Below are 25,401 nucleotides of genomic sequence, written 5' to 3' on the forward strand. Positions count from 1 at the left end.
GGAGTTGAGATGGTTTAGATTCAGTTCTGTCTTGGTTAATGTTTATGGGACGGGATGGTACCTCCCAGAGGCTTGTGGGTTTCAGTGTTCCCTCTTGATCTGTCCTTCTGGGGGAGGGTGTGCTTTCTTTTTTTTTTCTTTGATTTTTTTTATCATATTTTTAAAAAGATATTATTTATTTATTTGCAGAGAGAGATCGCATGTAGATAGAGAGGCAGGCAGAGAGAGAGAGAGACAGGAGGAAGCAGGCTCCCCACCGAGCAGAGAGCCCAATGCGGGACTCGATCCCAGAACCCTGAGATCATGACCTGAACCGAAGGCAGAGGCTTAACCCACTGAGCCACCCAGGCACCCTGACTTTTATCATATTTTTTAATTGTGGGAAAAAATATATAACCAAATTGACTGACCCTTTTTAAGGTATACAGTTCAGTGGCATTAAGTACATTCTGATGGTTATGTAATCATCATTCCTGTCCCTCACCAGAGCTTTTTTTGTCATCTGCAAGTAAAACTCTAGACCCCTTGAACACTCAATCCCCATTCCTCCTCCCTCAGCCCCTGGCAACTCCCCTTCTGCTTACCATTTCTATGAATTCTGTACCTCATGTTAGTGGAATCATATCTGTCAGTCCTTGTGTGAGTGGCTCATTTCACTCAGCCTAATGTCCTCGAGGTTCATCCAGGTTGTAGCAGGTGTCTGAGTCCCCGTCCCCTTTCATTTTATTTTATTTTATTTTTATTTATTTGCCAGAGAGAGAGAGAGAGAGAGATCACAAGTAGAGAGGGGAAGCAGGCTCCTCGCTGAGCAGAAAGCCCGATGCCAGGCTCGATCCCAGGACCCTGAGATCATGACCTGAGCCAAAGGCAGAGGCTCAACCCACTGAGCCACCCAGGTGCCCCCCCCCTTCCCCTTTCAAGCTAACAGTATGCATCAGTGTCTGGAAAGACCACATTGTGTTTGTTCGTTCATCGACCCGTGGGCACTCGGGTTGCTTCCAGCTTTGACTACTGTGAATCGTGCTGCTGTGAACCTCATCTTTGAGAGAGGTACACCCAGAATCGGAACTGCTGGCTCATATGGTCATTGTACATCTCATTTTTTGAGGAACTGCCATACCATTTTCCATAGTGGCCGTATGATTTTTTCATTTTATATGCTCACCAAGAGTACACAAGGGCTCCAGTGTCTCCACATCCTTGCGGAGACTTGTGACTTTCTGGTCTTGAGAACAGCTACCCTAATGGGTGTGCAGGGATGGGCATCACTCTCTTTGAACTCACTTTATTTTTTTACGCAGAAATATTCTTTAGAAAGTTATGGGCGTCATGACATTGTGTCCCCTACCTAACCTGATACTTAGTTTGCATCTCTGCAAAAGACTAATTATTTTTCTACACAGCTAAAGTCCGTGTGATTACACGTTACCAAAATTTACAGTTCCTTAATGCCACCTAATGCCTGGTCATACTGAGATTTCCCAAATCATCCTTCGCAGATGCTTTATACAAACCAGGCTCCCATCCAGGCCCGTACGCAGAATCTGTTTTCAATTCTCTCTCAATCCAGACCTTTCTCAGGACATTGATTTGTAGAGAAGACAGAACCATCTGTCCTGCAGAATATCCTGCTCTATGCATTTGTCTGATTGCTTCCTTGTGTCATGTGGTTTTCCCACTATCTCTTGTAATTTCTGTAAACTGGAAAGTAGATCTGAAGGCTTGGTTCAAGTTCAGTGTCATAGGTTGTGGATTAAGGTGATGGTGATCTGATACCCCATTATTAGCTTTGTCCTTCTTTCCTCCGGAGAATAGTCTGGAAAGGGAAACATGGGGCCCCTCCCATCCTTCCCCGATGGTTTTAGTACCAGCTGATCATTCGATAATTTTATCAGGAGATGAGAATGAAACTTTAAAGTCTATCATCCCTCCCTCGTGAATTCGCTGGCCCCTCCCCCTCCCCCCTCCTCCTCTCCCCAATATTACTGAGAAAAAGTTGGCTTACATCACTGAGTTGGATTTGGGGGGAGGGGCAGGGTTTTCCCTTATGAGTTGCAGCTACACTTAAACACAGTTATTCCTGAAAAGACAGTAGGCATGCTCAATTCCTTCCCTCTTAAATACCAATTCTCAAACTAAGAAGTTGGTTTAATGGCCGCCTCAAATGGTGACAGATGAACTTGTCAGGCTTTTTCTGCACTGAATGTCATGATAAACTCATGGCTTTTCATAGATCCAGGGGGCTTTTCTAGGCAAATTGGCCTGCTGGAAATGAGCCATTTTTCAAGGAAAGCAAGAATGGTAAATGAAGAGAGGCTATGGCTCTAGTCAAAGCGCGCGTGCGCGCGCGTGTGTGTGTGTGTGTGTGTGTGTGTGAGAGAGAGAGAGAGAGAGAGAGAGAGAGAGAGAGTTCCTCTATCCCTAGATCTCAGCAAACCAGCCACTGTACATTTGCATTTCTCAGGCTTCCCTAAATGAAAGGCATCAGAGCTCCATCAGAGCCCATCCCACCCCCACAGTGCCTGTTAGCAGCTCCTTTAAGAGGAGATCCAACTCTCTGGTTTCCTTCGTTTCAACACACCCCCAGTTTGAGGGCCTACATTTCCCAGCCAGGTTACGTTTCAGGAATAGGAACTCTGTCTACTTGTGATCTCTCTCTCTCAGCCTAATAAATAAAAAATCTTAAAAAAAAAAAAAAAAAGGAATAGGAACTTAACATCACTCTTAAGTGGTGGCCAGTGAAAAAATATATACATATGTATCCCCTTGTATAGCTCTTCCGCATTTTGTCCTCCCATTCATCAGTGAATGGAAGTTCGGCAGTCGCAAGCAGAGCGACTCATTGACAACAAACACACTTTTACTCCATTTTTGCGCCTTGTCTCTCTGTTGACTGCCCTGTCTTGAGTGATCTTTGGATTTAGTGTTTTCCTTTGAAAACTCTGAAAACACAGAACTTTGCATCCCAATTCTCAGCTGGATGCTGGTGAGACAGATGATGGGAGGGGGATTGGGTCTTGTTAATAAGAAAAATGTTTTTAAGTTACCGAAGTACCAGAATGATGCTGGCATTTTATGTATTTTTAGCCCCTCCGATGCCCCCGCCCCAAGACCCAGGGGAGAGGGGCTTGTCAAGTGAACTCATTTATCGCATCCAAATGGAGTGCTCAGCCTTAGCCTGGATTTTTGTAGGGCAATGAGTAGAAAAGGGAAGTAACTTCCTTAGGTCAGCAAATGACCTGAAAATGGGGTGGATGGTGGGGAAAATATTTCTCAGATCACTGCCTATCACCTGTTAAATTAGCTAATCTAAAAAAAACCAAAAACACTCGTGCCCCATCACAAATCTTCCAGTGAATGTAAATATTTGTTGTTCGATTTTGGTAACGTAAAGAGACATTATAGGAGAGGAACCCCACTGGACAGAAAGCTCAGTCTGTTTAAAGGACCCCTATGACAAATATGCGTGGTTTTTAAATGCTTGTGGAATGACTCTCCAGGGGGAAAATAGAAAGCAATTAAATAACATTAGTAATTTCCTCAGCAGAAATCACTGCAGCCCTTGGTCTGTCACCCAGACAAGTCTTTGAACCATAATCCAGACGACCCTGGAGTCCCTCCTAAGCTGCACTGTGACACAATGTAAAAATTTCTCTTATTTACATTTTATTAGAAAAATAATTCTCCAAGAGACCGTTTGCCATTAAGGGGGGAAAACCCTATTGAAAGAGAGACAAATGGCAAAATACAGTAAACTAACTGAAGCAAGCATTCTCTGTTGCTTGTTAAATATAAATTATTACTTGCAGTAGGACAGTAGGAAGATCCTCTTAGCGTGCCTGTTCTGTCATTTCTGTTCCTTCCTTAGGGACATGTTTACACAAATGGGGTCCTTTGGTTCAGGAGAATGCCAGCCAGCTGCTGGTCTGGACAGAGAGAATCCATTCTCTTTTTCTGCCCCGATCCTCTGGGGAATCACGTTCCCAAGCTTTAGCCATGCCCTTTTCGACATGGGCCCAAGGAAAGGGGCCAGGTGTAGGAGAGACCCTTGTCCTAGGGAAGTCCAGAGCCTCGGGGGCAGCTTGTCCCTTGTCCCCAAGGACCTAAACTCACCACCTGTGCTCGCACTGGAGACAGCGTGGCTGATTCTGGGCACAATCTCTCGGCCAACAGGGGTCATTCCTGGTGTCTCATGATCTGATAGGCAGACCAGAAAATTAAATGACACTCGGAGAGAAAACAGAGAAATGGGTGCTCACTGTGACCAAGGCTGATTGGGCTCCCATGTGTTTTTGTTTATTTCCTCACCACTTGGTGGAAGTTCTGGATCCTCCTGGCTCAGGGCGGGCACCAACTGCCCGAGTGGCATGAGCTTCGGGAAGCTCTTTCTAAGAACATAAGCCTTAGCTAAGTGGAGCTGGGAGAGTTTTCAGCTCCGAGGGTCACTCAAAGATGAGGTCAAGAGGGAGGAAGGATAAGCCTAAAGCACAATGTAAACACTAAATTTTCAGATCACAATCCTACTGGGCCATGGCTAGCATAATGTATTTTAAATATGGTTCAGCATATTATTAAGACAAAACAAATGTCGGATAATTGTGTGTGCTGATTAGCTAAAGGAAACTTGATCAAGGGAAGCAGATTAAGAAGTTCTTCGCAAGGTCAGAAGAGAAATTTTTAAAAGGTGTTAGGATAGTGGCTGGCACGAGCCTCCTTACGTCTGGAGAGAACCCACTGCATTATCGTGTCTTAATCGAGTTTTCCTACTTTCAGAGTTGGCCCCTGACAGATGATCAGACAGCAGTTTGGTTACCAAAGATTACCAGAACCATACCTACCTGCTTTGAAACTGAATTTGAACCGGGAGTACAGAGTTTACAAAATTTAATAAGGGACAGTTAATTTAATTCAACATTAAGTTTGAATTTTTACTTGGATTCTTACATCTGGTCTCATTTGGCATCTTTTTCTTTTGTCCATGGCCGGAGGCATTAGAGGGGTGGAATTAACAGCCCAGGCTCCAGGCTCCGGACTCCAGCTGCCTGCGGGTTCGGATCCAGGTCCTTTCATTTCTGAGCAGCGATATGCCTCAGTTTCCTCTTCTATAAAACAGGTGAACAGTAGTACATACCTAATGGGACTGCTTAAAGGGATAAATGAGATAATGTACAGAACACTCAGCACTGGCTCTAGCCCTTCAACCATGGTTAGTAAATATTAGCTGCTATTACTCTCTGAATCCTTGGAAGGTGGTGGTGGGGGGCTGTCTCTCGGTGGTGGTATTATTATATAAGGGACCCTGGGCTTAAGAGCTACTTCCTCATTTTCTTTGGGTCTCCATTTCCTCACTTGCGAAGTGAGGGGGTCTGGTTGAGGCCCCTTTTAGTTCAGAAATGGTGTGGTGGAAGGAAGTCTGCGTTACCCCAGCTTCTGTTTATCAACATTTTCCCTTTCTCTTCTTTGTGCCATGATAAATGAGAACCGTGTCTTTTTACTTCCTTAAATACAGAAGAGAGCTTTGAATTGTTCAGAAGAAATCAGCCCAAAGACAGGTCTAAGTAATCTTGCACTCCTGATAAGCAATGCGAGAGACCTTCAAAAAAAAGTTCCACTTCCTTACCTCTCTCGATGGATTATGGTATTTGGGTATCTTTGTACCTTTGCCATTCTGACCACAGTGAATGACAATGAAGTGAAAGCATGATTAGCATTTTATCAGCCCCTCCCCTTTTTAAAAAAAGGGGCTTCCTCCCCGGTAGAATGACTCCTAAGAGGTCATCAGTTACACACTTCCGTCTATCACCATAGCTTTTTCTAAAAGCTGAGATCTTTGGGGATGGAGTAAGGTGGAGGAGGGGGATATGCTTTTGCTTTTTGTTTTTGTTAATCTTGAGTGGGTTGTGAAAACTTTAAGAAGGGAGGAAGGAAACTCGGAATAGATATGTTTCAGTAAAGAGCAAATCTCCTGGGATTTCTTCCCATAGTGTCAGTGGGTGTATAAACTTCATACAGACTTCAAAATGCACTCGGTAAAACTGACATCCCTGTTCACTCCTTCCTGCCGACTCCCTGCTGGAAGCCTCCTGAGTTTTATTTACAAGGTCTCTGCCACACGCATTCTGACTTCCTTGAAAGCCCAGGCCATGACCTGCCTATGGGTCCCTTCCGTTCTCACAGTGGATTTCATGGCCAGTGGCCTGGGCATGAATAACAGTTGGACAACACTGCAGAGTTGATCACCAGATTTCACAGCTAATGAGCTTTTTCTTGGGAAAGCCTTTGATCTCTTTGCAGAAGGATGCTCATCCTTGGGTTGGGCAAACCTTCCCATTTTCTAGATGAAGAAACTGAGCAGGTACGGGTATGCCTGTTTAGTGTTATCTTGAACATTCCTGGTTAGATGATAGCTGCACCAGCTGCCCAGCTAAGCCCTCCCACTCCTTGTCTTGAGTTTAGCTGTGGTTTTGATGCTTGAAGCAGCATTGATCCCTCTAGTTAATGGTCAGAGCACCTTCTTCAGGATAAGGGCTGTGGGCATAAAACCCATACTTTTTTTTTTCCTTAATGAACCTCAGTCTGGATTTCCAGTAACAGTTTTCTGCAGGAGTGGGCTGCTGTTGGATTAAGCATTAAGAGGAACCTTTACAGTCTAAAGAATTTAGAAACCCACACCTTCTGAGCCAGCCTCCGGGTGCTGCTAATCTCCTAGGAGAACTGGGTTCAGGCCTGTAGCTCTACCCCTTCTGAGATCGTCTCCAGCGCGCATCACCTCCAGGACACCACCGGAAGGAGGGTTCCGGTCCAAGAGGGTGGGGCACCCACCTCGGGGCAGAGTGCATTCAGGGCGTTCTCTCTCTCTCAACCTCAAAAGTCAGGCAGCGCTATGGGAACTCCCACCAGCACCACCGTACGTTTCACGCTGACTCCCTCTCCATCTGCCAAGGCAAACCTCAGGGCAGCGAGGACCGTGTCAGGGGACCGGCCCAACCCAACTGCCCGCTTTCCGGGGGAAACTGGGCCCCCGGACCGGACCGTATCCAAGGCCAGCGGGCCTGCAAGCTCCGGGTACGGGACTCCCGGGTTCGCGGACATCAGGTCTTGGTCCCAGAGCATGTGCAAACCCGGGAGCCCGTGTGCCCGCTGCCGGGTGCACAGGGACTCCTGCCCGGTGTCGCGTGCAGAGCCATCCCCCGTGGCCTGTGCGCCCCCGGGCTCCCGCGAGACGCCCCGCCGGACCACACAAAAGACCCCACCCCAGGTCGGGCGTGCATTTCCTGTTAGAGCGGCGGCGGCGTGCAGCCACCCATGTGCATCCCGTGGCGCGCGGGCCGGGCGGGCCGTGGGGCACGCCCCCACGCAGTCCCAGTCCCCGCGCGCCGGCCGCGAGGGGCCGCCCTCGGCGGGCCCGCCCCCATGTCACCGCAGGCCGGGCTCCCTTTGTGTGCGGCCCGAGCGCCGCGGCCGCGCCATTGGCCCGCCGGCCCGGGGGGCCAGCCCCTTCCTGGCTCGCTTCATGCATATGCATGAGCGCCCCGGCCCCCCCCCCCCACCTCCCGCCGGCCCCTCCCCGCCCCCTCCCGCGCGGGCGTGCGAGGCGCGCGGCGCGGCTCCCTCCTCGCGGCAGCAGGCGCCCGAGCCCGAGCCCGAGCCCGAGCCCGAGCCAGGGCGAGCCGAGCCTGCTCCGGGCGGGCGGCGGCGGCGGCGGCGCCGCTCCAGCCATGTCAGCGCGCGCGAGCCTGGGCCCACCATGAGCCATGGCCATGTCCGTGAGCGCCGAGGACGACGACTATGAATCGGAGCCGGACCAGGTCGGCGGCCCGGGGTGGGGCTGAGGGAGGGACCCGCCGCCCGCCCGCCCGCCGACCTCCCGACCGACCGACTGACGCGCCCGGGGCGGCCGCGACGCCGCCGCCGCGGCGATGAGGAGAAAGTTTTGCAGCCGCCGCCGGCGGGGCCGCCAGGGCCGGGCCCGAGCGGGGCGTGGAGGAGCGCGGCAGGCCGGCGGCCGCCGGGGCGCCGCGGGCCCCGCAGCCGGCCCGGGCAGGGGGCGTGTGCGAGCGGCGGTGCGGGAGGGTGGCCGGCCGTGCCGCGGGGACAATGTGGGCCTCGCCGTCGGGCGGGCCCTGCGGGGCGCGGGCCATGGCCCGCGGGCAAGTTGCGGGCGCCGGCGCTGGCGGCCAGGGCTCGCCTCGCCCTCCCCTCGCGCCCTTGCCCGCGGCCCACGCGCGTGCCGGCCGCCCCGGGCGCACCCGGACCTGCGGCCGCCGGCGCCTCCCTCCTTTCTGTTTGCAAAGTTGCACCGGGACCCTCGGCCTCGGGGCTGGAGGACGCCGCGGCCCGGGGCCCGTGGGCCCGACGGCCCGAGCTTTTGTCTGGGCGCCGCGCGCCCGCCGCCCGCCGTGGGCAGACGGAGACAGGAAGGGGTGCGAGCCTCGGGCCGGCGCGGGGAATCCGGAACCCGGCGAGTGCGCTCCGCCGCGGCCGGGCGGGAGGAAGCCGTGACCCCAGATGGCAGTATTTGGCCTCCGTTGGGTTTAGAAGGGAAAGCAGCCTCTCTTGGGACCTGGGGGGAGAAATCTGTGTATAAAACAAAGCCCTGGGTGTGTTTACTGCGTGAATTTACTCCGGGAAGATTCGTGTTTAGGAAGCGAGGGAAGAAAGTTGAGGATTTACGGAATGTAATCAGCGCAATATTTGCAACAGGGCACAGGCTAGGTAGACTTGTCCGAGGAATTAAGCATGGGGTGGGTTGAGTTATCATGCGGGCACGGGACCAGGTGAATAAGATGCTTATTTATAATCCTGGATGTCTTTCCTCCCTGGAATAAAGATATTTTGGAATGTTCAGGCCGCGATGTGGGAGCGTTTTTCTCTTCCATGAGGAAGTGCTGTGGGTGCTGCACATAAATTGTATCACACACATCATTAAGTGGTTTTATCTAACGAAGTTAGATTTTATTCTTTCGTTACACTTTATTGTTTTCTGAGTTTTGCTGGGTATTTTTCAGGCACATGCATCTACCTTTACGGTGTTCCTGAATCTCACTGGTTTTACCAATTGGATTAACCCGGAGACAACCCAAGTGGTTTTGTCTTGGAACTTTTATCAAGTTAGTATAGCACCGTGTGGGAATGGTTCTGGCGTCCTGGTTTGCACCAAGTCTTGGTTTGAAAATTTCTCAGTTCGGTTTGGATCTGCCTAATCCTTCCTGCATCTTCTCATTCATAAGTCACTTGTGTTCAGTGTTGACTTCGCATTGGTGTTTCAGGATTGAGGTTCCTGTTACCTGTTTTGTTTTGGTTTTTTTTAATTTGGCCACACCCTGCGGCCTATGGTAGATACAATCTTTGACAGTGTATGAGACAAGACTTCATATGTCTCTGGGCTAAAAAACCACGTTTTCAGGTCTGCCACTCCTGAGAGAGACTCCCATCAGGAGAGGACCTGTACTCCCTGCAGCCAGATTACTTTCCTCCTCCACCCATCAGTCAGCTCTGTGTGGCTCTTCGGGAGCTGTCAGCAGTGTTCTCAAGGTTTGCTTTAAGATGATTTGTCCCACACAGGAGTATTGAGGTGACCCCTTAGCCAGGTCAAAGGGCAGCTGGTTTTTCCCATATTAACAACAGAGGATGGTTGTCAGCAAGGGACCTTGCATTTGCAGAAGCTCCAGGCTGTGGCTTAGGGCTCCCTGCCTCTTCCTCTTCCTTCCTCACTAGTTTTCCCAGCCTCCGGGTTTCATAGGCCTGAGAACAGGGACTTCCTCTAAGGATCTCAAAAGCATTTATGTCTTCCACAGGTGAGTGAGTCTCTGGGTGGGCTCCAGACCCCACTGATCTGTAACATGTCCTTCAAAGAGGGGTAGAAGTCTTGGATTATAGGCACACAGGCACACTCCCCGCCTGCTGTGTGAAGAGCCCAGTGGAGGCCCTGTTGGGAAATTACTACTGCCCAGTTGTAATTTCCAGCAGCTGCACCTAGCCCCTCACTACCACCCCTCATCAGAATTTTGCCTGTCCATCTTGACATTCTGTGCAAGTCTTTTGTCCCCACCTGGGTAGCATCGGGCTTCCTTAGTCCTGTCTGCCCCACTCCTTTCCACAGCAGCCAGTGTGTCCCCCCTGCTCCCAGGAGTGAGGGGGTGATGGTGCGTGGGAGGAGACCCCTTGCATGCCCTTTGCCGGTGCTCACTCTTAGCTGGGCCTTCTCCCATGGACTTGATTTGCTTCTCCAGTGCAGAATGTGTCAGAAGATTCTTTAGCTGTTTTCAGTTTAAGGAGATGCCCCTTAAAGAATGGCTGTTAATGAGAATTTCTTGTTCCATCTTGTTGTTTTATTTTTAACCCTTGAACTGAAAGTAGCTTCGTTCCTTATTTTAAACCAAAAGTGATTGTTGGGGCATCTGGGTAGCTCAGTCAGTTAGAATCCAATTCTTGGTACCAGCTCAGGTCTTGGTCATCTCAGGGTCATGAGTTGAGGCCCTGAGTTGGACCCCATGCTGGGTGTGAAGCCCACTTAAAAATAATAACAATAATAATAACAGATTGTTGTTCGTTTCAAAAAAAAGTAACAATTACAAAATTATGAAGAGGAAAATCTTTCAGAAGTATATGCTGCCATAACTAATGTGTTACTCATTATAGCTTCTTAGTGAGATTTTAAGACTGGGATCCCTGAACCTTCCTGAAATTTTATGCAAAGGTTGGTGACTTCGTGTGCGTTTTTCTGGGAAAAGGTCCTTAGCTTTCCTCAAATTCTCCAGAGGTCTTCTCCTCCCCTGGGTTTCTGATAACTGTTGTGTTTTTATTCTCTTGCTTCTTACCCTTAGTATATAAACAAAGCAAAGCCCTCCCTGGAGTCTACAGGTGTGTGTGAAGAGACCCCACGAAGCTGCTAAAATCTGACTCTTCCTGAAATGTCCATGATGCACGAAGATTTGGGAACAGGCATATGTTGAGATGAATCTGTTATGCAGTGGAATATGACATTAGCATGTTTGGGGGGCTGTGGCTACCCCTTGTGGGGGCTCAATGTCAGTGTGCTGCTGTTGGGAGTAGCTTGCTAGGAAACCTGGAACTGTCTTAATTGTAAAAACACAACCATGTTTCACTGTTCTTCTCACTGACCCGTCTTGACAGTCTTCCCTTCTTGAAATTCTTCCCCGGTTCAGTGATGACACAACCTTCTGCCTTACCCGCCTTTCTGGCCATTCCTCCACAGGTTGGTGATTTGCGCTGGTCCTTGAATATTTGTAGTCTTGAATGTAGTGTCCAGGATCCTCTTTTCACTCTGCCTTTTCTCCCTGGACAACCTCGTGGATTTAACTAGTTTAACAGTACTGATGCTGACTCCCAGTTGTGTACGGGCTCTGGGCCCTCCTGCCTGCCGGCCACTTTCCTTGAACATCCTTTGGCCCCTCAGAGTCTGCGTGTGGATGATGGAGTCATTGATCTCTCCTCTCCTAAGCCCCATGTTCTCCTGTTGCTCAAGCCGGAAACCTCAGAGCTTTTCAGGACTCTTCCTGCCTGCACACCCCATGCTCAGGCAGCCTCATGGGTCTCCTTCTAGAACATCTGAATCGTCCCCGCTCCGTGCCTTCATCATCTTCAGCCTGGGCTCCTGTAGTGTCTTCATCTCTTCTCCCCGCCTTTCACCTTGCTCAGCCTCCCAAAAAATACTCACACACGTGCCAAAATGTGATCATGTTGCTCCTGAAGGGGACACCATTTCTCTGTGTCCTATGAGGCCCTGCAGGATTAGGCTCCTGCCATCTCACGGCTGTTTTCCAGTAGCCGTATCAGGCTACTGAATGTGCCGTGTAGTTTCACATCTCTATCTTACTACTCTTCCTTCCGCCTAGACTATCTGCTCTCTACCCCACCCCTGTCCCAGTGCAGAGGCCTGTTCTCCCTTAAGACCCTTTGTCACTACCTCCTGTGTGTATGACCCTCCTCCGAACCTCCTTTCCTAGTGAGATGAGGCTCAGCATGTCAGGGTCCAGGCTTTAGAGCCCCTGCTCAGACTCCTATCTTGGCTTCTCGTTCATTGGCCATATAACATGAGGCAGATGACTTAACTCTGCTGTGCCTCAGTTTCCTCACTTCTGAATGGAGATAATTTCTTGTAGATTACTGATGGCAAATGTTGAAAAGAGCAATGACTTCAGTCAGTGTTATTTTTAAATATCATCATCCTATCACATCACATTGCATTGCATTTACATAGTTACCTTTTTTCTCTCCCCACTCCCCACCCCCTCCCACCCCACCGTAATGCCTTTAAGAGTAAGGAACATATTCATCTCTGTAGTCCCAGCACCTAGCACTGACTCGGGTACATAGTTCTCAACCAGCAACCACTTGGGTAGGCAGGTGGGTGAATGTGTGAAATGAGTCTCCAGTGTGGATTGTAGGCTCTGTTGGCTAGTGACGTCGAGCATCTTTTCATGTGCTTATTCCCTATTTGTATATATGGGTTTTGGGGCTTTGTTTTGTTTTAAAGCATGTGGCAGGGGGCGAGGCGGGGGGAGGAAGAGAGAGGATCATAAGCAGGCTCCATGCCCAGCGCCAAGCCTGCCATGATACTCAGTCTCACAACCCTGAGGTCAGGACCTGACCTGAAATCAAGAGTCGGATGCTTAACTGACTAAGCCACCCAGGCACCCCGTATATGTTTTTGAAGAAATTCCTATTTAAAACCTTTGCCCATTTTCAAATTGGGGTGTTTGTCCTTTTGTTGTTGAATTGTTGCAGTTCTTTATATATTCTAGGTACTAGTCCATTACTAGATATACTATTGGTAGTAAGTTCTCCCATTCTTTTCACCGGAGTGTGCCCCCTTTAAGCACAAAAGTTTTTAGTTTTGAAGTCCATTTCTTCTGTTTTCTTTTGTTGCCTGTACTTTTGGCGTCCTATCCAAGAAATCAAGGTCATAAAGATTTACCCTTTTGTTTTCTTCTAAGTTTTATAATTTTAGCTCTTACATTTAGGTCTTTGATCCATGTTGGAGGTCACTTTTGCATATAGTATAAGGTAGGGTCCAGCTTCATTCTTTTTGCATGTCCCTGCACCGTTTGTTAAAAAGACTATCTTCCCCCAACTAAATTGCCTTGACACAGTTGTTGAAAATCACTTGGTCACTGAAAATTGTTTGGTCATAAATACTAAAAGAGTTTATTTCTGGACTCTCAATTCCATTGATCTGTGTGTCCTTATGTCAGTACCACATGGTCTTGTTTACTGTAGATTTGTACTAAGTTTTGAAATCAGGACTTATTAATCCTTCAACTTTATTTTTTTTTTAAGGGCTTGTTTTCTTTTTTTTTTTTTAAAGTTTATTTATTTATTTGACAGGGATCACATCACAAGTAGGCAGGGAGGCAAGGCAGAGAGAGAGGAGGAAGCAGGCTCCCCGCTGAGCAGAGAGCCCGATGTGGGGCTCCATCCCAGGACCCTGGGATCATGACCTGAGCCAAAGGCAGAGGCTTTAACCCACTGAGCCACCCAGGTGCCCCTCTAACTTTATTCTTTTTTCAAGATCGCTGTGGCCTTTCCAGGTCCCTGGCATTTCCCCTTGAGTTTTAGGATCACCTTGTCAGTTTCTACAAAAATCCAGCTGGGACTTTGATAAGGATTGCATTGAATCTATTGATATTTTGGGGAGTATTGCCATCCTGACAGTATTGTCTTTGAATCCATGAACATGGGATGTTTTTCGTTAATTTAGGTTACTCCAAGTAATTTTAATCCCAGAGTTTTAGAGATGAGGGACTGAAGAGGTTCTGTCCATGAATATTCAGGAGAGGATCTGATGGGTAGGAGGGACTCCGTAAGTATTTGTGGAATGAATAAAAGAACTACTGGACTGATGTTGCCTTTAAGGAAGATGCTTACGAGTAGCTGGTGGAGAAGATTGTTGGAATACTGTGATTTGTGTAGGGGGGCATGTGGACTGCAGATTACCTTAACAGGTGGAGCTGGGCTGATAAAATCAACATGTGGCCTTGGGATTGAGAAGGCTGGTTTGTAAGTGAAAGTTGGTGGCTGCCATCATTCCTTTTTGCTGAGAAAATCAGGTCATGCCGAAATTAAGAAAGTTGCCTTCTGGGTTACTTGAACAAGTAGGGGCAAAGGTGGGATAGAGTGGGGTTTAGAATTGGGCTGTGAACCTTAAGATACCATGCGGAAGAGATGAGGACAGAAGCTTGATACCAGAATGATAGGGCTTTCGCTTGTTTATCTTCCTTCTTAGAGACCCTCCAGTGTCTTTCTCACCTGTTGGTTTTCTGGGTGGTCTGTCTTAGGATCCTGTACTTCAGGTGTTGCTCAGCTGACTCCTGACAAGCCACCTGGCGCCCACTTCCCACAAAAGCTGGCCATGAAGCTGCAGGCGGCAGCAGCTTCTCTTGGCAACTTGAGACTTAGCTTGGCAACCGGCTGGAGAGGGCCTGAGTCGAAGTCTTCGGAAAACAGGGCCTCCTCACACCTCTCCCAGGATGTTGTCTGTCATTGGCTCTGTCATTTTCCAGGGTGGCTCAGCTGCCATCAGAACCCAGGAGGATTTGTTTTTTCCATGGGTTGGAGAAGTGCTTCTCTGGGTGGGAATGTGCGTTGGAAAGCACTGGAAGGTAGGCTCATCTCATAGTCACATACGAGCTTGGGCTGGATCGGCCCAAGGTTTTTTCTCGGAGAGACACTGTCCTCCCCGTCAGTTAGGCCAGAGGCGCCCAGAGGCTATTTATACCTGATGTTCCTGAGTGGGAGGGAAGAGCCAGGTTTGGACTCTGGGAATTTTTTTCAGTCTTTCACCAAAGCAGCTGGTCCTTAGAATCTCCTGCTCTGGGGGTCATAGTTTGAGCCCTTCACCCCCGGTTTGTCCTTGGAGGTCGGACAGGGCTGCCCTCTGTCTCCCCGACTTGAGGTTCAGAATTGTCCACCTTGTCGCTTGTGTTTTGGGGATTAGAGGAGTGAGTTGCTTCCAGGACACGTGCTCTTTATAGGGGTAGAGTCTGATTCTTACGAGCTGTGAAGAGAGGAAAAAAACTCCTGGTTTCGTTTCTCTGGAAGTGAGTGTGCTTTTCCATACCTGTTTTTGGCACCTCTCCTGCCACGGGCGTGGAGGAAGGTGCTAACCTTGGACCCGTTCCAGGGCTGTGTGATCGTCCTCGGCGGGCTCTGTCACCTAGGACAAGTCGCTTTACCTCTCCCTCCAGTCTCCTTGTCTGAGAAATGGCATCTCTCACGGGGTTCTTGTTGGGAAAATAAGGTCCTGTCTTACGTAAAATGATCACAGTAGGAGGCACTCGGCAAATATCCACTGTCACTGCTGCCGCCATCCTTACGGGGCTGCTCCCGTCTGGCACACTTGCTGTTCTATGGTCAGCTGCTTCGCGTTCAGGTCCATGGCCCCTTTGTACCATTCTCAACTCCAGACGTTCTGGAACACTTTGGTGTTTAACCACTCATCTGGCAGCAGTACCTGACCTGAATGGACGCGTGTGATGTGTAGCCTGATCATCCCTCTCCCGGTGTCAGGGCTGCTAAGCTCCTCCTGTGTGTGACAGGGCCCTCCCTGGTACCAGGGCCGCTGGCCGGGCCACCCTACAGCTGAGGGGGGCCCTGACTGAGTGAGTGTGGAGCGGGCTCTGTGAGAGCAGCAGGGGCCAGGTGGGGTCGACGAGGACTGATGGGCCACTGGAGCCAGGTCTCGCTTCTCCCTTCTTCTTCGGAATTGAGAGCAAGTTGAGGGGGATAACGATCTAGAGTAGCCGGGCTCCCTTGAATGTCGCAGGGTGCTAGGAAGACAAATTGGAGGGAAGGATCTAAGGTGTCAATACCAAAGCGGGGTGGTGTGAGATTTTCAGCTCTCTGCAGGGACCACTGCACTGCAGAAGAAATGGCTGATGGCGAGGCGTTATTCACAGGGGAAGGTGGACTGTGTTTCTTCCTGATGTGGTTATAGGTTTCTAGATAGCCCCTGTGGTGGCGCGTAGAGGGGTCACTGGAAGGAGGACCCTTTACACTGTTGTGATACAGAGTAACAAGAGGGGCATTTGTTAGGGATTCAGGTGTGGCAGGCAAGTAAAATTAAAAGGCTGGGACCGGGGCGCCTGGGTGGCTCAGTGGGTTAAGCCGCTGCCTTTGGCTCAGGTCATGATCTCAAGGTCCTGGGATCGAGTCCCACATCGGGCTCTCTGCTCAGCAGGGAGCCTGCTTCCTCCTCTCTCTCTCTGCCCGCCTCTCTGCCTACTTGTGATCTCTGTCTGTCAAATAAATAAATAAAATCTTTAAAAAAAAAAAGGCTGGGACCAGGCTTGAGATTAATTGCCCGCGAAGGGGCTTTTGTAAGCTATTAGATGCCAACCCAGTCATAATTTGGGGTAAGGAGTGTGTCTCCCTGACCGATGAGCCATTTTCCAGCAGACTCCTGCTGCTTGGAAAGGTGCTTCAGACAATACACACTACCGTCCTGGTCCCTCCCACTTCCAGTCCCAGGTGCACGGGGGACCTGAGTGAGGGTGTCCTCCGCTGCTGGCCTGGGAGCTTTCCCACGGATCCTGGCTGGCAAGGGGCTCTGAGGCCCCCACCCCAGACAGCAGGACTCTGGGCAGGACCTGTGGCTGACTGGTTCACTGTTCCGCATTTTAGCACTGCTCTTCTGTTCATCTCTGTTTTCTTCTGAGTGCGGGAAAAGAGTGTTTGGAGCCTATTTAGAGAAGAGCTCAGAAGCCAAGGCTCCTTAGGCTTTCTGTCTCACTCTGCGAGACTTTGGTTTACTGAGCATATCCTGTGCTAGGCAATCTTGTCAAAGGACACTGGTGACAAGACATATTTTTTTAAAAAGATTTTATTTATTTATTTGACACAGATCACAAGCAGGCAGAGAGGTGGGGTGGGGGGGGTTCCCCACCGAGCAGAGAACCGGAGGTGGGACTTGATTCCAGCACCCTGAGATCGTGACCCGAGCCGAAGGCAGAGGCTTAACCCACTGAGCCACCAGGTGCCCCGACAAGACACTCTTGGTAACTGCCTTCCTGAGCATTCTGTCTCAAAGGGAAGGCCCCTGAGAACACAGCCCATAGGAGGTCCCCAGAACGCAGAACACGAGAGGGCACAGAGGGCTGTCAGAAGAAAGCAGAGTTGTAGACTGGGGCCTGCAGAATGATTAGGTCTCAGCCACCTGGAGTAGGGAGGAGGTTTGTGTTCCTGGCCAAGGGGACAGAGGCCTTCCGTGTGGCCCTTTGTGGCCTCATGGGGACGCAGAACCTGGCACGAGGCAGGAAGGGGGGCCTGTGCTGAGATGTGGCAGTGGCAGAAGGGTCTTTGAACCAGGATGTGCTCTCAGAAGCGGGGTGTCCTCTGTTCACTTTCTGGGGCTGCTGGAATGAGGTACCTAAAACCGGGGCGCTTAAAACAGCAGAAACTTTGTCTCTCAGTTGGGAAGCCAGAAGTCTGAAATCAGGTACTGGCAGGACTGTGCTCACTCCTAACACCCCGGGGCCATCCCGCCTTGTCTCTTCCAGCCGCTGGGGGCTGCTGGCTTCCTTGGCCTGTAGACTCTTCCAGTCACACGGCAGTCTCCTTCCTGTGTCTCCACACACACTCCCTCTGTTCCTGGGCCCAGGAACTGAGGCCCACACTCCCTCCGTTTCATAGGGACGCCGGTCCTACAGGAGTAGGGCCCACTGCAGTGACCTTACTTCAGTTGGATCGCCGCTGTAAAGGCCCTGCTTCTCCGTAAGGCCCGCTGTCCGAGGTCCTGGGGTTGGGAGCGGAACACGAGCCCCCGGGCCCCCGCCGTGGGGTCTGGCCGGCCCTGTGGCCCATCTCACCATCCCGTGTGCTCTCCCGCAGAACCGGGCAGTAGGTCGGCCCAAGGGGAAGCTGGGCCCGGCCTCCGCCGTGAAGTTGGCCGCCAACCGGACGACGGCGGGAGCTCGCCGACGCCGGACGCGATGCCGCAAGTGCGAGGCCTGCCTGCGGACCGAGTGCGGAGAGTGCCACTTCTGCAAGGACATGAAGAAGTTCGGGGGCCCCGGGCGCATGAAGCAGAGCTGTATCATGCGGCAGTGCATCGCGGTGAGTGCGGTGGCCACGCGCCCCGGGGCCGCCCTGCGTGCGCCCCCCAGCGCCGGTCCGCGCCCCCAGTGCCCGCTTGTCGGTCGCCTGGCCTCTCTCTTAGAATGGGTGTTCCAGCAGCAGAAACCCCTCAGAGGTGCCCCCGGCGGCAAGAACGGGGGCTCTGAGCCGCGCTGTTTCAGATTCCACATTGCAGGACTGCAGGGCCCACTTCGCGGTCCTGGGCCCCCTTTTCTTCCTAGGCTGACGGTCCTAGAACTCCTTCCTCCCCTCGGTGGCTGAGTACTTTGAAGTCTCTGCCATTAGAGATGTCAGCCTGTCCTGTCTGTGACCCCGTTGCCAACATTTATGGTCCAGTTCATGATGGTTCTAGGCCCTCCCTTCCTTCCTGTCCTGCTTTCAAAGTCAGAGGTCTCGGGGAAAGGTCAGTGCCCCTCCTGAGGGGCCTTCCCCGGGAAAAAGAGGACTGATTGATGGTGCCCAGGAGCTTGGGCTGCCAGAGAGTCTGGCCAGCCCCTCTGGACCCTCTCACTGCCCCCAGCCTTGCTCCAAGACAGTGCAGTGGATGCAGACTGACAACTTGGCGTGGTCCCGGGGTCTCTCTGTGGGTCCGTCCGGCACATACGCACGCTCTGCCTTTCACAGGGTGCTGCTGCCGGCCTCGGGGTCCTCCCTGTGGGAACAATGTGATCTCTCTGCTCCTGCGGGAGAGCAGGCTTAGCAGGAGGGACAGGATTCCTGGGTGAGCTCCGAAGGCCCAGCCTGGCATCGGGTGCGCCTTTCTCTCTGGCTGCGGCTGCCCCTCTGAGGCCAGGGGCGCCTTCCCCCTTCTCTCTCCATGTATACTGTGTGTGTTTTTGTTTTAGTTTGGTGGTTTTTTGTTTTTCTTTTTTTACTTTGGTCAAAAACACAGAACAGAATTGACCGTTTTAACCATTTTTAAGTGTCCAGTGCAGTCCTATTACCTATATACTCATTGTTGTGCAAGTTGATCTCTGGAACCTTTTCATCTTGCCAAATGGAAACCCTATATCCATTGAACAACTCCATTTCCCTTCCCCCAACCCCTGGCAACCACCTTTCTACTTTCTGAGTGTGACTGCTGTAGGTACCTCCGGAAAGTGCTATTTCTTCTGCAACTGGCTTATTTGTCCGAGCGTAATGTTCTCAAGGTTCATCTATATTGTAGCATGGGTCAGGATTTCCTTTCCTTTTTTTAAAAAAGTAAACTCTGTGCCCAACGTGGGACTTGAACTCATGATTCCGAGACCAAGAGTTGCACGCTCTACCAACTGAGCCAGTCAGGATTTCCTTCTTTTTAAAAGCTGAATAATATTCACCATTTGTATATGCTGCGTTTTTGTTACCTGTTCCTCTGTTGATGGATGTTTAAGTCGCTTCCATCTCTTGGCTCTTGTAAATAATCCTGCTGTGAACACAGGGGGGCCCGGTGTCTCTTTGAGATCCTGTTTGAATTCTTTTGGATATATACCCAGAAGTAGGATTGTTGGATCATATGGTACTCTATTTTTTTTTTTTTTAAGATTTTATTGATTTAGGGGTGCCTGGGTGGCTCAGTGGGTTAAAGCCTCTGCCTTCGGCTCACATCATGGTCTCAGGGTCCTGGGATCAAGCCCGGCATCGGGCTCTCTGCTCAGCGGGCAGCCTACTTGTAATCTCTGTCTATCATATAAAACAATAAAATCGTTTTAAAAAAAAATAAAAGATTTTATTGATTTTTTTGAGAGAGACAGAGAGATTGCATATGCACACACAAGTGAGGGGAGGGACAGAGGGAAAGGGACAGAGAGAGAATCTCAAGCAGGCTCCGCGCTGAGCACGGAGCCCATCCTGGGGCTTGATCTTATGACTCTGAAATGGTGACCCCAGCCAAAATCAAGAGTTAGATGCTTAACCCAGCTGAACCACCCTGTGTCCCAGTAGCTCTATTTTTAATTATTTTGGGGACCCCCATACTGTTCTCCATAGAGGCTGACCACCTTACGTTCCCCCCAGCAGGGCACAAGGGTTCTGTTTTCTTCACATCTCACCAACACGTGTGGTTTTCTGTTGTGCTGGTAGTGGTTACCCGTATGGTTTTGATCTTCGTTTCCCTGATGTTTGGTGACTTTGAACATCTTTTCATCTTTTTGTGTGTGTTGGCCAATAGCTTCTTTGGAGATAGGTCTTTTTAAGTCCTTTGCCCATTTTTTAAATTGGATTGTTTGTGTTTTTGTTACTGAGTTGCCGTTCTGCATGTGTTCTGCGTATTAACCCCTTATCACATACACGGTTTCTAAATATCTGCTCCCATTCCGTGGGTTGCCTTTTCACTCAGTGGATTATCTCCTTTCCCATATGGTTTTTGTTTTGTTGCTTCTATTTTTGTTACCTGAACCCAGGTCGTTTCAGTGGATTTCAGGAAATTTGGGAGTCCCCTTGAAGTTAAATACAGCTTTTTGTCTCTGTGCATGCCTGTATATATACATTTTTTTGGAGTGAGGGTCCGTGTGACCTGTTGCATTCTGTCAGGATTTAAGGGTTGTTATCTGTAGGGACTGTTGGTTTTGAGAAGACTCAGGACCCTGGGCTGTGACCCGTAACTGTCTCTTCCTCTTTAGCCTTGCTCCGCTCCTGCCCCGCATTCTAGGAGCAGGTTCAGAACCTGTCTCTGCCGTCACCGGTGCTTTGCAGCTTTGGTGCCTAGCTCAGTGCCTGGCACAGTGAGTGTTGGAGGAAACCTCACTGCTGTGTGTCTCTCCAGTCTGATGGGAGTGCTGGAGCTAACAGTAAATGTGGTCTTGGCCTGACCCTCGGCCGCCTCACTCTTCCTCCAACCTTTCCACTTTGTTGGGACTCTTCCTGCCGTGGTTTACCCACCTCTGACACACGCAGGCCACCTCTCTTCCCTTTCCAGGCCCTTCTCTCTTGATGTGCCAGAGTGTCTCTCTGTGACCAGCCTTCGCCCTGCTTCTCCTCGTGAGGCTTCATCCTTTGCACTGCGCAGCTCCTTCTCCCTGCTGGCTTGGGCCTGGGTTCCCCTCCTGAGGCTCTGCAAGACTTTGCCTGTGGTTCTGCCTGCTGATTTCAGAGTCAGTCCCCTACCCTTGCCTACCCCATCACAGACCATCTTCCAGCCACCGGGTGTCCCCCACCCAGCACCCCCAGCTTTGGGTTTGCTGCGCTCCCCTTCCCCGGCTGGCCTGGCCTGCCCCCTGTTGCTGCACATGTCTGGCTCTGGCTTCTCTGTCCCCTGTCACGTGGGTTGGAGGTCTCTTTTGCTTTTCCTGCTCCCCACTTTGCTCTGCCTGTAGGAGCCCAAATTCCCTGTCTTGGGAGTCCTCCTGAAATCAGCCACTCGCTGCTTCCCAAGGCACTTGCACATGACTTTTCCATGTTTTCCTGGGATTTCAATGTGTTCCGTCTCCTGGACGGCTTGAGGGAACAGGGGCCTTCCCTGTTCCCCTTTTGGTTCCTTGCTTCAGGCTTGAGTAGATGTTTATTAAGTATCTGTTGAACAAATGATAGCTCTTTTGCCTTTGGTGTTATTTGAACTCAAATGTTTGTGCCATCTTATAGGCTTTCATTTAGTGGAGCATATATCCCAGCTTACTTGAAGCTTTTCTAATTCAGTGTAATAAAAACTGAGTGTTTCGTCCAGATCCCAGGTACTGGGAGGGGGGTGTGTATGAGGGAAGGGAGTAAGTGCTGGTGCACCGACAAAGGGCTTGTAGCCCAGTCGCTCCGTCCTCCAATGTTTTGGTCTTGGGAACCTTGAAAACTATGAGGACCCCAAAGAGCTTTGTTGATGTGTATTATTTATTAGTATTACTGTATTCAGAATTAAAATGGGGAAGTTTAAAAAAATACTTTGAATTCATTGAAAAAAACAGACTTAATGACATTTTAAAGAACTTTTTTTTTCATGAATGACATTTTTATGAGCAATAGCTCCATCTTCCAAAACAAAAATGATTAGGAAGAATGGCATTGTTTTACGTTTTTGTAAATCTCTTCTTTTATGTTTGGTTCGTTAGACAAGACCTGCATTTCTTTCATTGTGTCTGGCTTCATTCTGTCTCAGTATGTTGTTTTGGAGGAACTTGTAAGGAACCGCGGCCTCATGCAGATCTGTAGTTAGAAAGGAGGAGGGGTATTGTCATAGTCTTCTCAGGTGATGGTGGGTATCTGAGATTCTGCCTGAACTCAACAGGTGGTAGTTTCTTAAAGGTTAGTTGCAATGTGGAATCTGAAACTGTATCAATGAACTTTTCATACTGTTACATTAAAATTCATTAGTCTTTCTTGCACCTGGAACAGCTCATTTGCTCATGCATGATGTTACAACATCATTATTTGGGAAACGCTGGCTCACTGAGTTATACAGATTTTCCAAATATGGGCACACAGTGTTATACAATGTTTAAAAAAAAAAAAGTAATCACATTTGTTAACACCACCACCAATCTCCTTAGAACTAGGTCTTTAACTCTTGGGAAGCTATCCAGTTCACTGCGGCTAATGTCAGTTTTCCAAAATTCTAATTTTTATTTTAAAATCTGAATTTTATCCTCTATAACAAATGCTATAATTTTTTTTTTCTGGAAGTGACCAGTTCATTTCATCTTTGAGAAATCTGCCAATACTCCTGTTTTTTTTTTTTTTAATAAGGGATGTTTTTTTAAGATTTTATTTATCCATCTGACAGAGAGATCACAAGTAGGCAGAGAGGCAGGCAGAGAGAGAGAGAGGGGGGAAGCAGGCTCCCTGCCGAGCAGAGAGCCCGATGCGGGGCTCGATCCCAGGACCCTGGGATCATGACCTGAGCTGAAGGCAGCGGCTTAACCCACTGAGCCACCCAGGCGCCCCAATACTCCTGTTTTTGTTTTTGTTTTTAAATCAGTTACTCTGTCAAATAGAATGATGTCCTATAGAGAAAAGGACCGAGTCAGGTCACAACTTAGTCACGAGTGCCTTTCCTTTAGATAACCATCGTCCTTTGGTATGCAGCAATAGTGCTTTATGCATACTTATTTTGTCATACAGAACATTAAAAAGAGAGGTACTCAAATAATTTTTTAAAAATTAAAAAAAAACTGCATACTCAAGCGTCAGTTTTAATAACGTGAGTAGTGTCAAAGCCCTTCCTCAGTGAGACCTGGTGACCTTGGTCATGAGCGTGTGGCAGTGACAAACCCTGGGGCGCCCTGATGAAGAGTGCCAGAGTTTCACTCACCGGAGCAAATGTCAACATAGTTGGAAAAGGCAGATAACATCTTGGTGTTACTCTGACGATGGTTTTGACCTCGCGGACCTCCCTGGACAGGTGGTGGGGACAGCACAGTGATAGCGCTGGTGACGCGCAGCCTCAGTCCCCTGCGGGTCTGGGCGCAGTTCACGCCCCACCCCCCCTCAGGTCCTTCCTCGCCCCGGACGCTGGCCCTGGCCTCCGGAGCCCGCCTGCCCCCCTCACCCCTGGACCTCCCTGCTGTGTTTTTCTCCATACATATCCCTTGTCACAACATACACTGTCACTCTTAATCTGTCTGCGTCCCTCCACTGAAGGGTGGGCTCGGGATGGCAGAGATTTCTGTCCCGTTCGGTGCCCTTCCCAGCACTGAGTGTCTGGCACACTGAGACAGCGGCCTGATGACTGTTGGAATGAATGAGTGAATGGACGATGGGCAGGGCCCGGGCCAGTTCTCTGCTCACTCCTGGCCTGTGACCTGCTCCCCGCGGCCCCAGCCCCTGCTCACGCAGCTGTGCTCTCTCCGGCTCTTTAGCCAGTGCTGCCCCACACTGCCGTGTGCCTGGTGTGCGGCGAGGCAGGGAAGGAAGACACGGTGGAAGAGGAAGAAGGAAAGTTTAACCTCATGCTCATGGAGTGCTCCATCTGCAATGAAATCATCCACCCTGGATGCCTTAAGGTGAGCAGTCCCGGGGGCCTCTGGCTGTGCCGCTCAGCGCCCCCACTGAGGGCCTCGGGGGGTGTTGATGCTGGGGGGCCGGCCAGCTTCCTTCCGCAGAGGACCTCCAGGTCTGCAGGGCTCTGTATGTCGTATAATGCGCTGAGGCCCAGAAGGGTCTGGAGTAGTTCAGACCTCCCCCACCCGTGTCTTCGAGGGACAAAACACATATCCCCCATCTCCCCCAGAACCACAGACAGTTCCCAGAGTCTTGCCCCCAAACCAGAGGGAGAGGCTGGGTGGTTGTGCCGCTTGCTGGAATCCTGGCTTGGGTTTTCTGGGAGAACAAGGCCCAGGCCAGGGGAGGGCGGGTCCTGTAACAACAGGTGCTTGCGTTAGTGTTGCTGTGTGCCAAGAACCTGCTCCCTTGGTGTGCCCGGGGCAGGGCTGCCTTCTTGTGGGGACCACATGCTCTGCCTGCCTGTCTTAGGCAACAGGTTCCACTGCTGAAGGGAAGAGACTGTTCTGGGCTGTCCGCAGAGAATGTCCTCATGCCTGGCACCTCCCCGTCATCCCAGGTGTCAGCCTATGTGTATCTTTGTGTCCCAGCACGATGGAGGTCTGCCTGCCGCAGATGTTACCTCTGCTCTGAAATGTGTCTATTCCTCTGTGGCGGTGGCAGGGGTCTCAAGGTTCCTCCTCCTGCACACACCTCCCACTCTGACGGCGGCACTGGGATTTTCCCTGCCTTTGGAAGTCAGACCTTCATGGTTTAGTTGCCTGGTGACTTTGGTCTTCCGGATCAGGCACAGTGCCTCGGAGCTGCTCACACTCCGTACCCAGGACAGTGCTACTCAGTGACTGAAAATTTGGTGGGGTCCTTTCTGGGTGCTGCCAGGCCCTGAGCCAATCGTTTTACCGAGGTTAGCTCACTGAACTGCAGAGTGGCTGTGAGACAGGTATGGTCCGTTTTATGGTCGAGGGCACTGGCCCACGGAGATGGAGTGATTTGCCCTCGATCACTGAGCTAGTAAGAGGCAAAGTTAGGATTTGACTGCTGGCCAGAATCCAGAGCCGCCTGTCTTAGCCAGCTTTGTTTTCTCTTGGTCAGGGATGGGCTAGAAATACCATTGCGGGGGGTGGGGTGGGGGGTGCTGTTGCTGCTGCTGGAGGTGTGGCATCTTCTGCCCGGTCCCTGCCTGCTGACTGGCCCGGTCCCTGCTTGCTGACTGGCGTGTGTCCTTTGCAGATTAAGGAATCAGAGGGCGTAGTCAACGATGAGCTTCCAAACTGCTGGGAGTGTCCAAAGTGTAACCACGCCGGCAAGACCGGGAAAGTGAGTGTCGGGCTCCAAGTCCCGGGGGTCAGCCTGGGAGGGGCGGGCCTTGGCCTTGCCAGATGCACCCTGTCCCTGCATTGT

General features: G+C 50.5%; 1 protein-coding gene across 10 annotated transcripts in view; it reads left to right on the forward strand.

Moving 5' to 3' along the window:
* KDM2B (lysine demethylase 2B) overlaps positions 1 to 25,401 on the forward strand; it is a 123,447-nt gene that overhangs the window by 84,346 nt on the left and 13,700 nt on the right. For all 10 annotated transcript variants that reach the window (XM_013056496.2, XM_013056494.2, XM_013056495.2 and 7 more), the window contains 3 exons: positions 17,851 to 18,075; positions 23,859 to 24,002; positions 25,231 to 25,317. In XM_013056496.2, the coding sequence (XP_012911950.1) occupies positions 17,851 to 18,075; positions 23,859 to 24,002; positions 25,231 to 25,317 (456 nt within the window). The remainder of the gene's footprint in view (positions 1 to 17,850; positions 18,076 to 23,858; positions 24,003 to 25,230; positions 25,318 to 25,401) is intronic.

This window comes from Mustela putorius, unplaced genomic scaffold, assembly GCF_011764305.1.
Source record: "Mustela putorius furo isolate JIRA1106 unplaced genomic scaffold, ASM1176430v1.1 tig00537248_pilon_pilon_pilon, whole genome shotgun sequence".
Classification (NCBI taxonomy): Eukaryota; Metazoa; Chordata; class Mammalia; order Carnivora; family Mustelidae; genus Mustela; species Mustela putorius.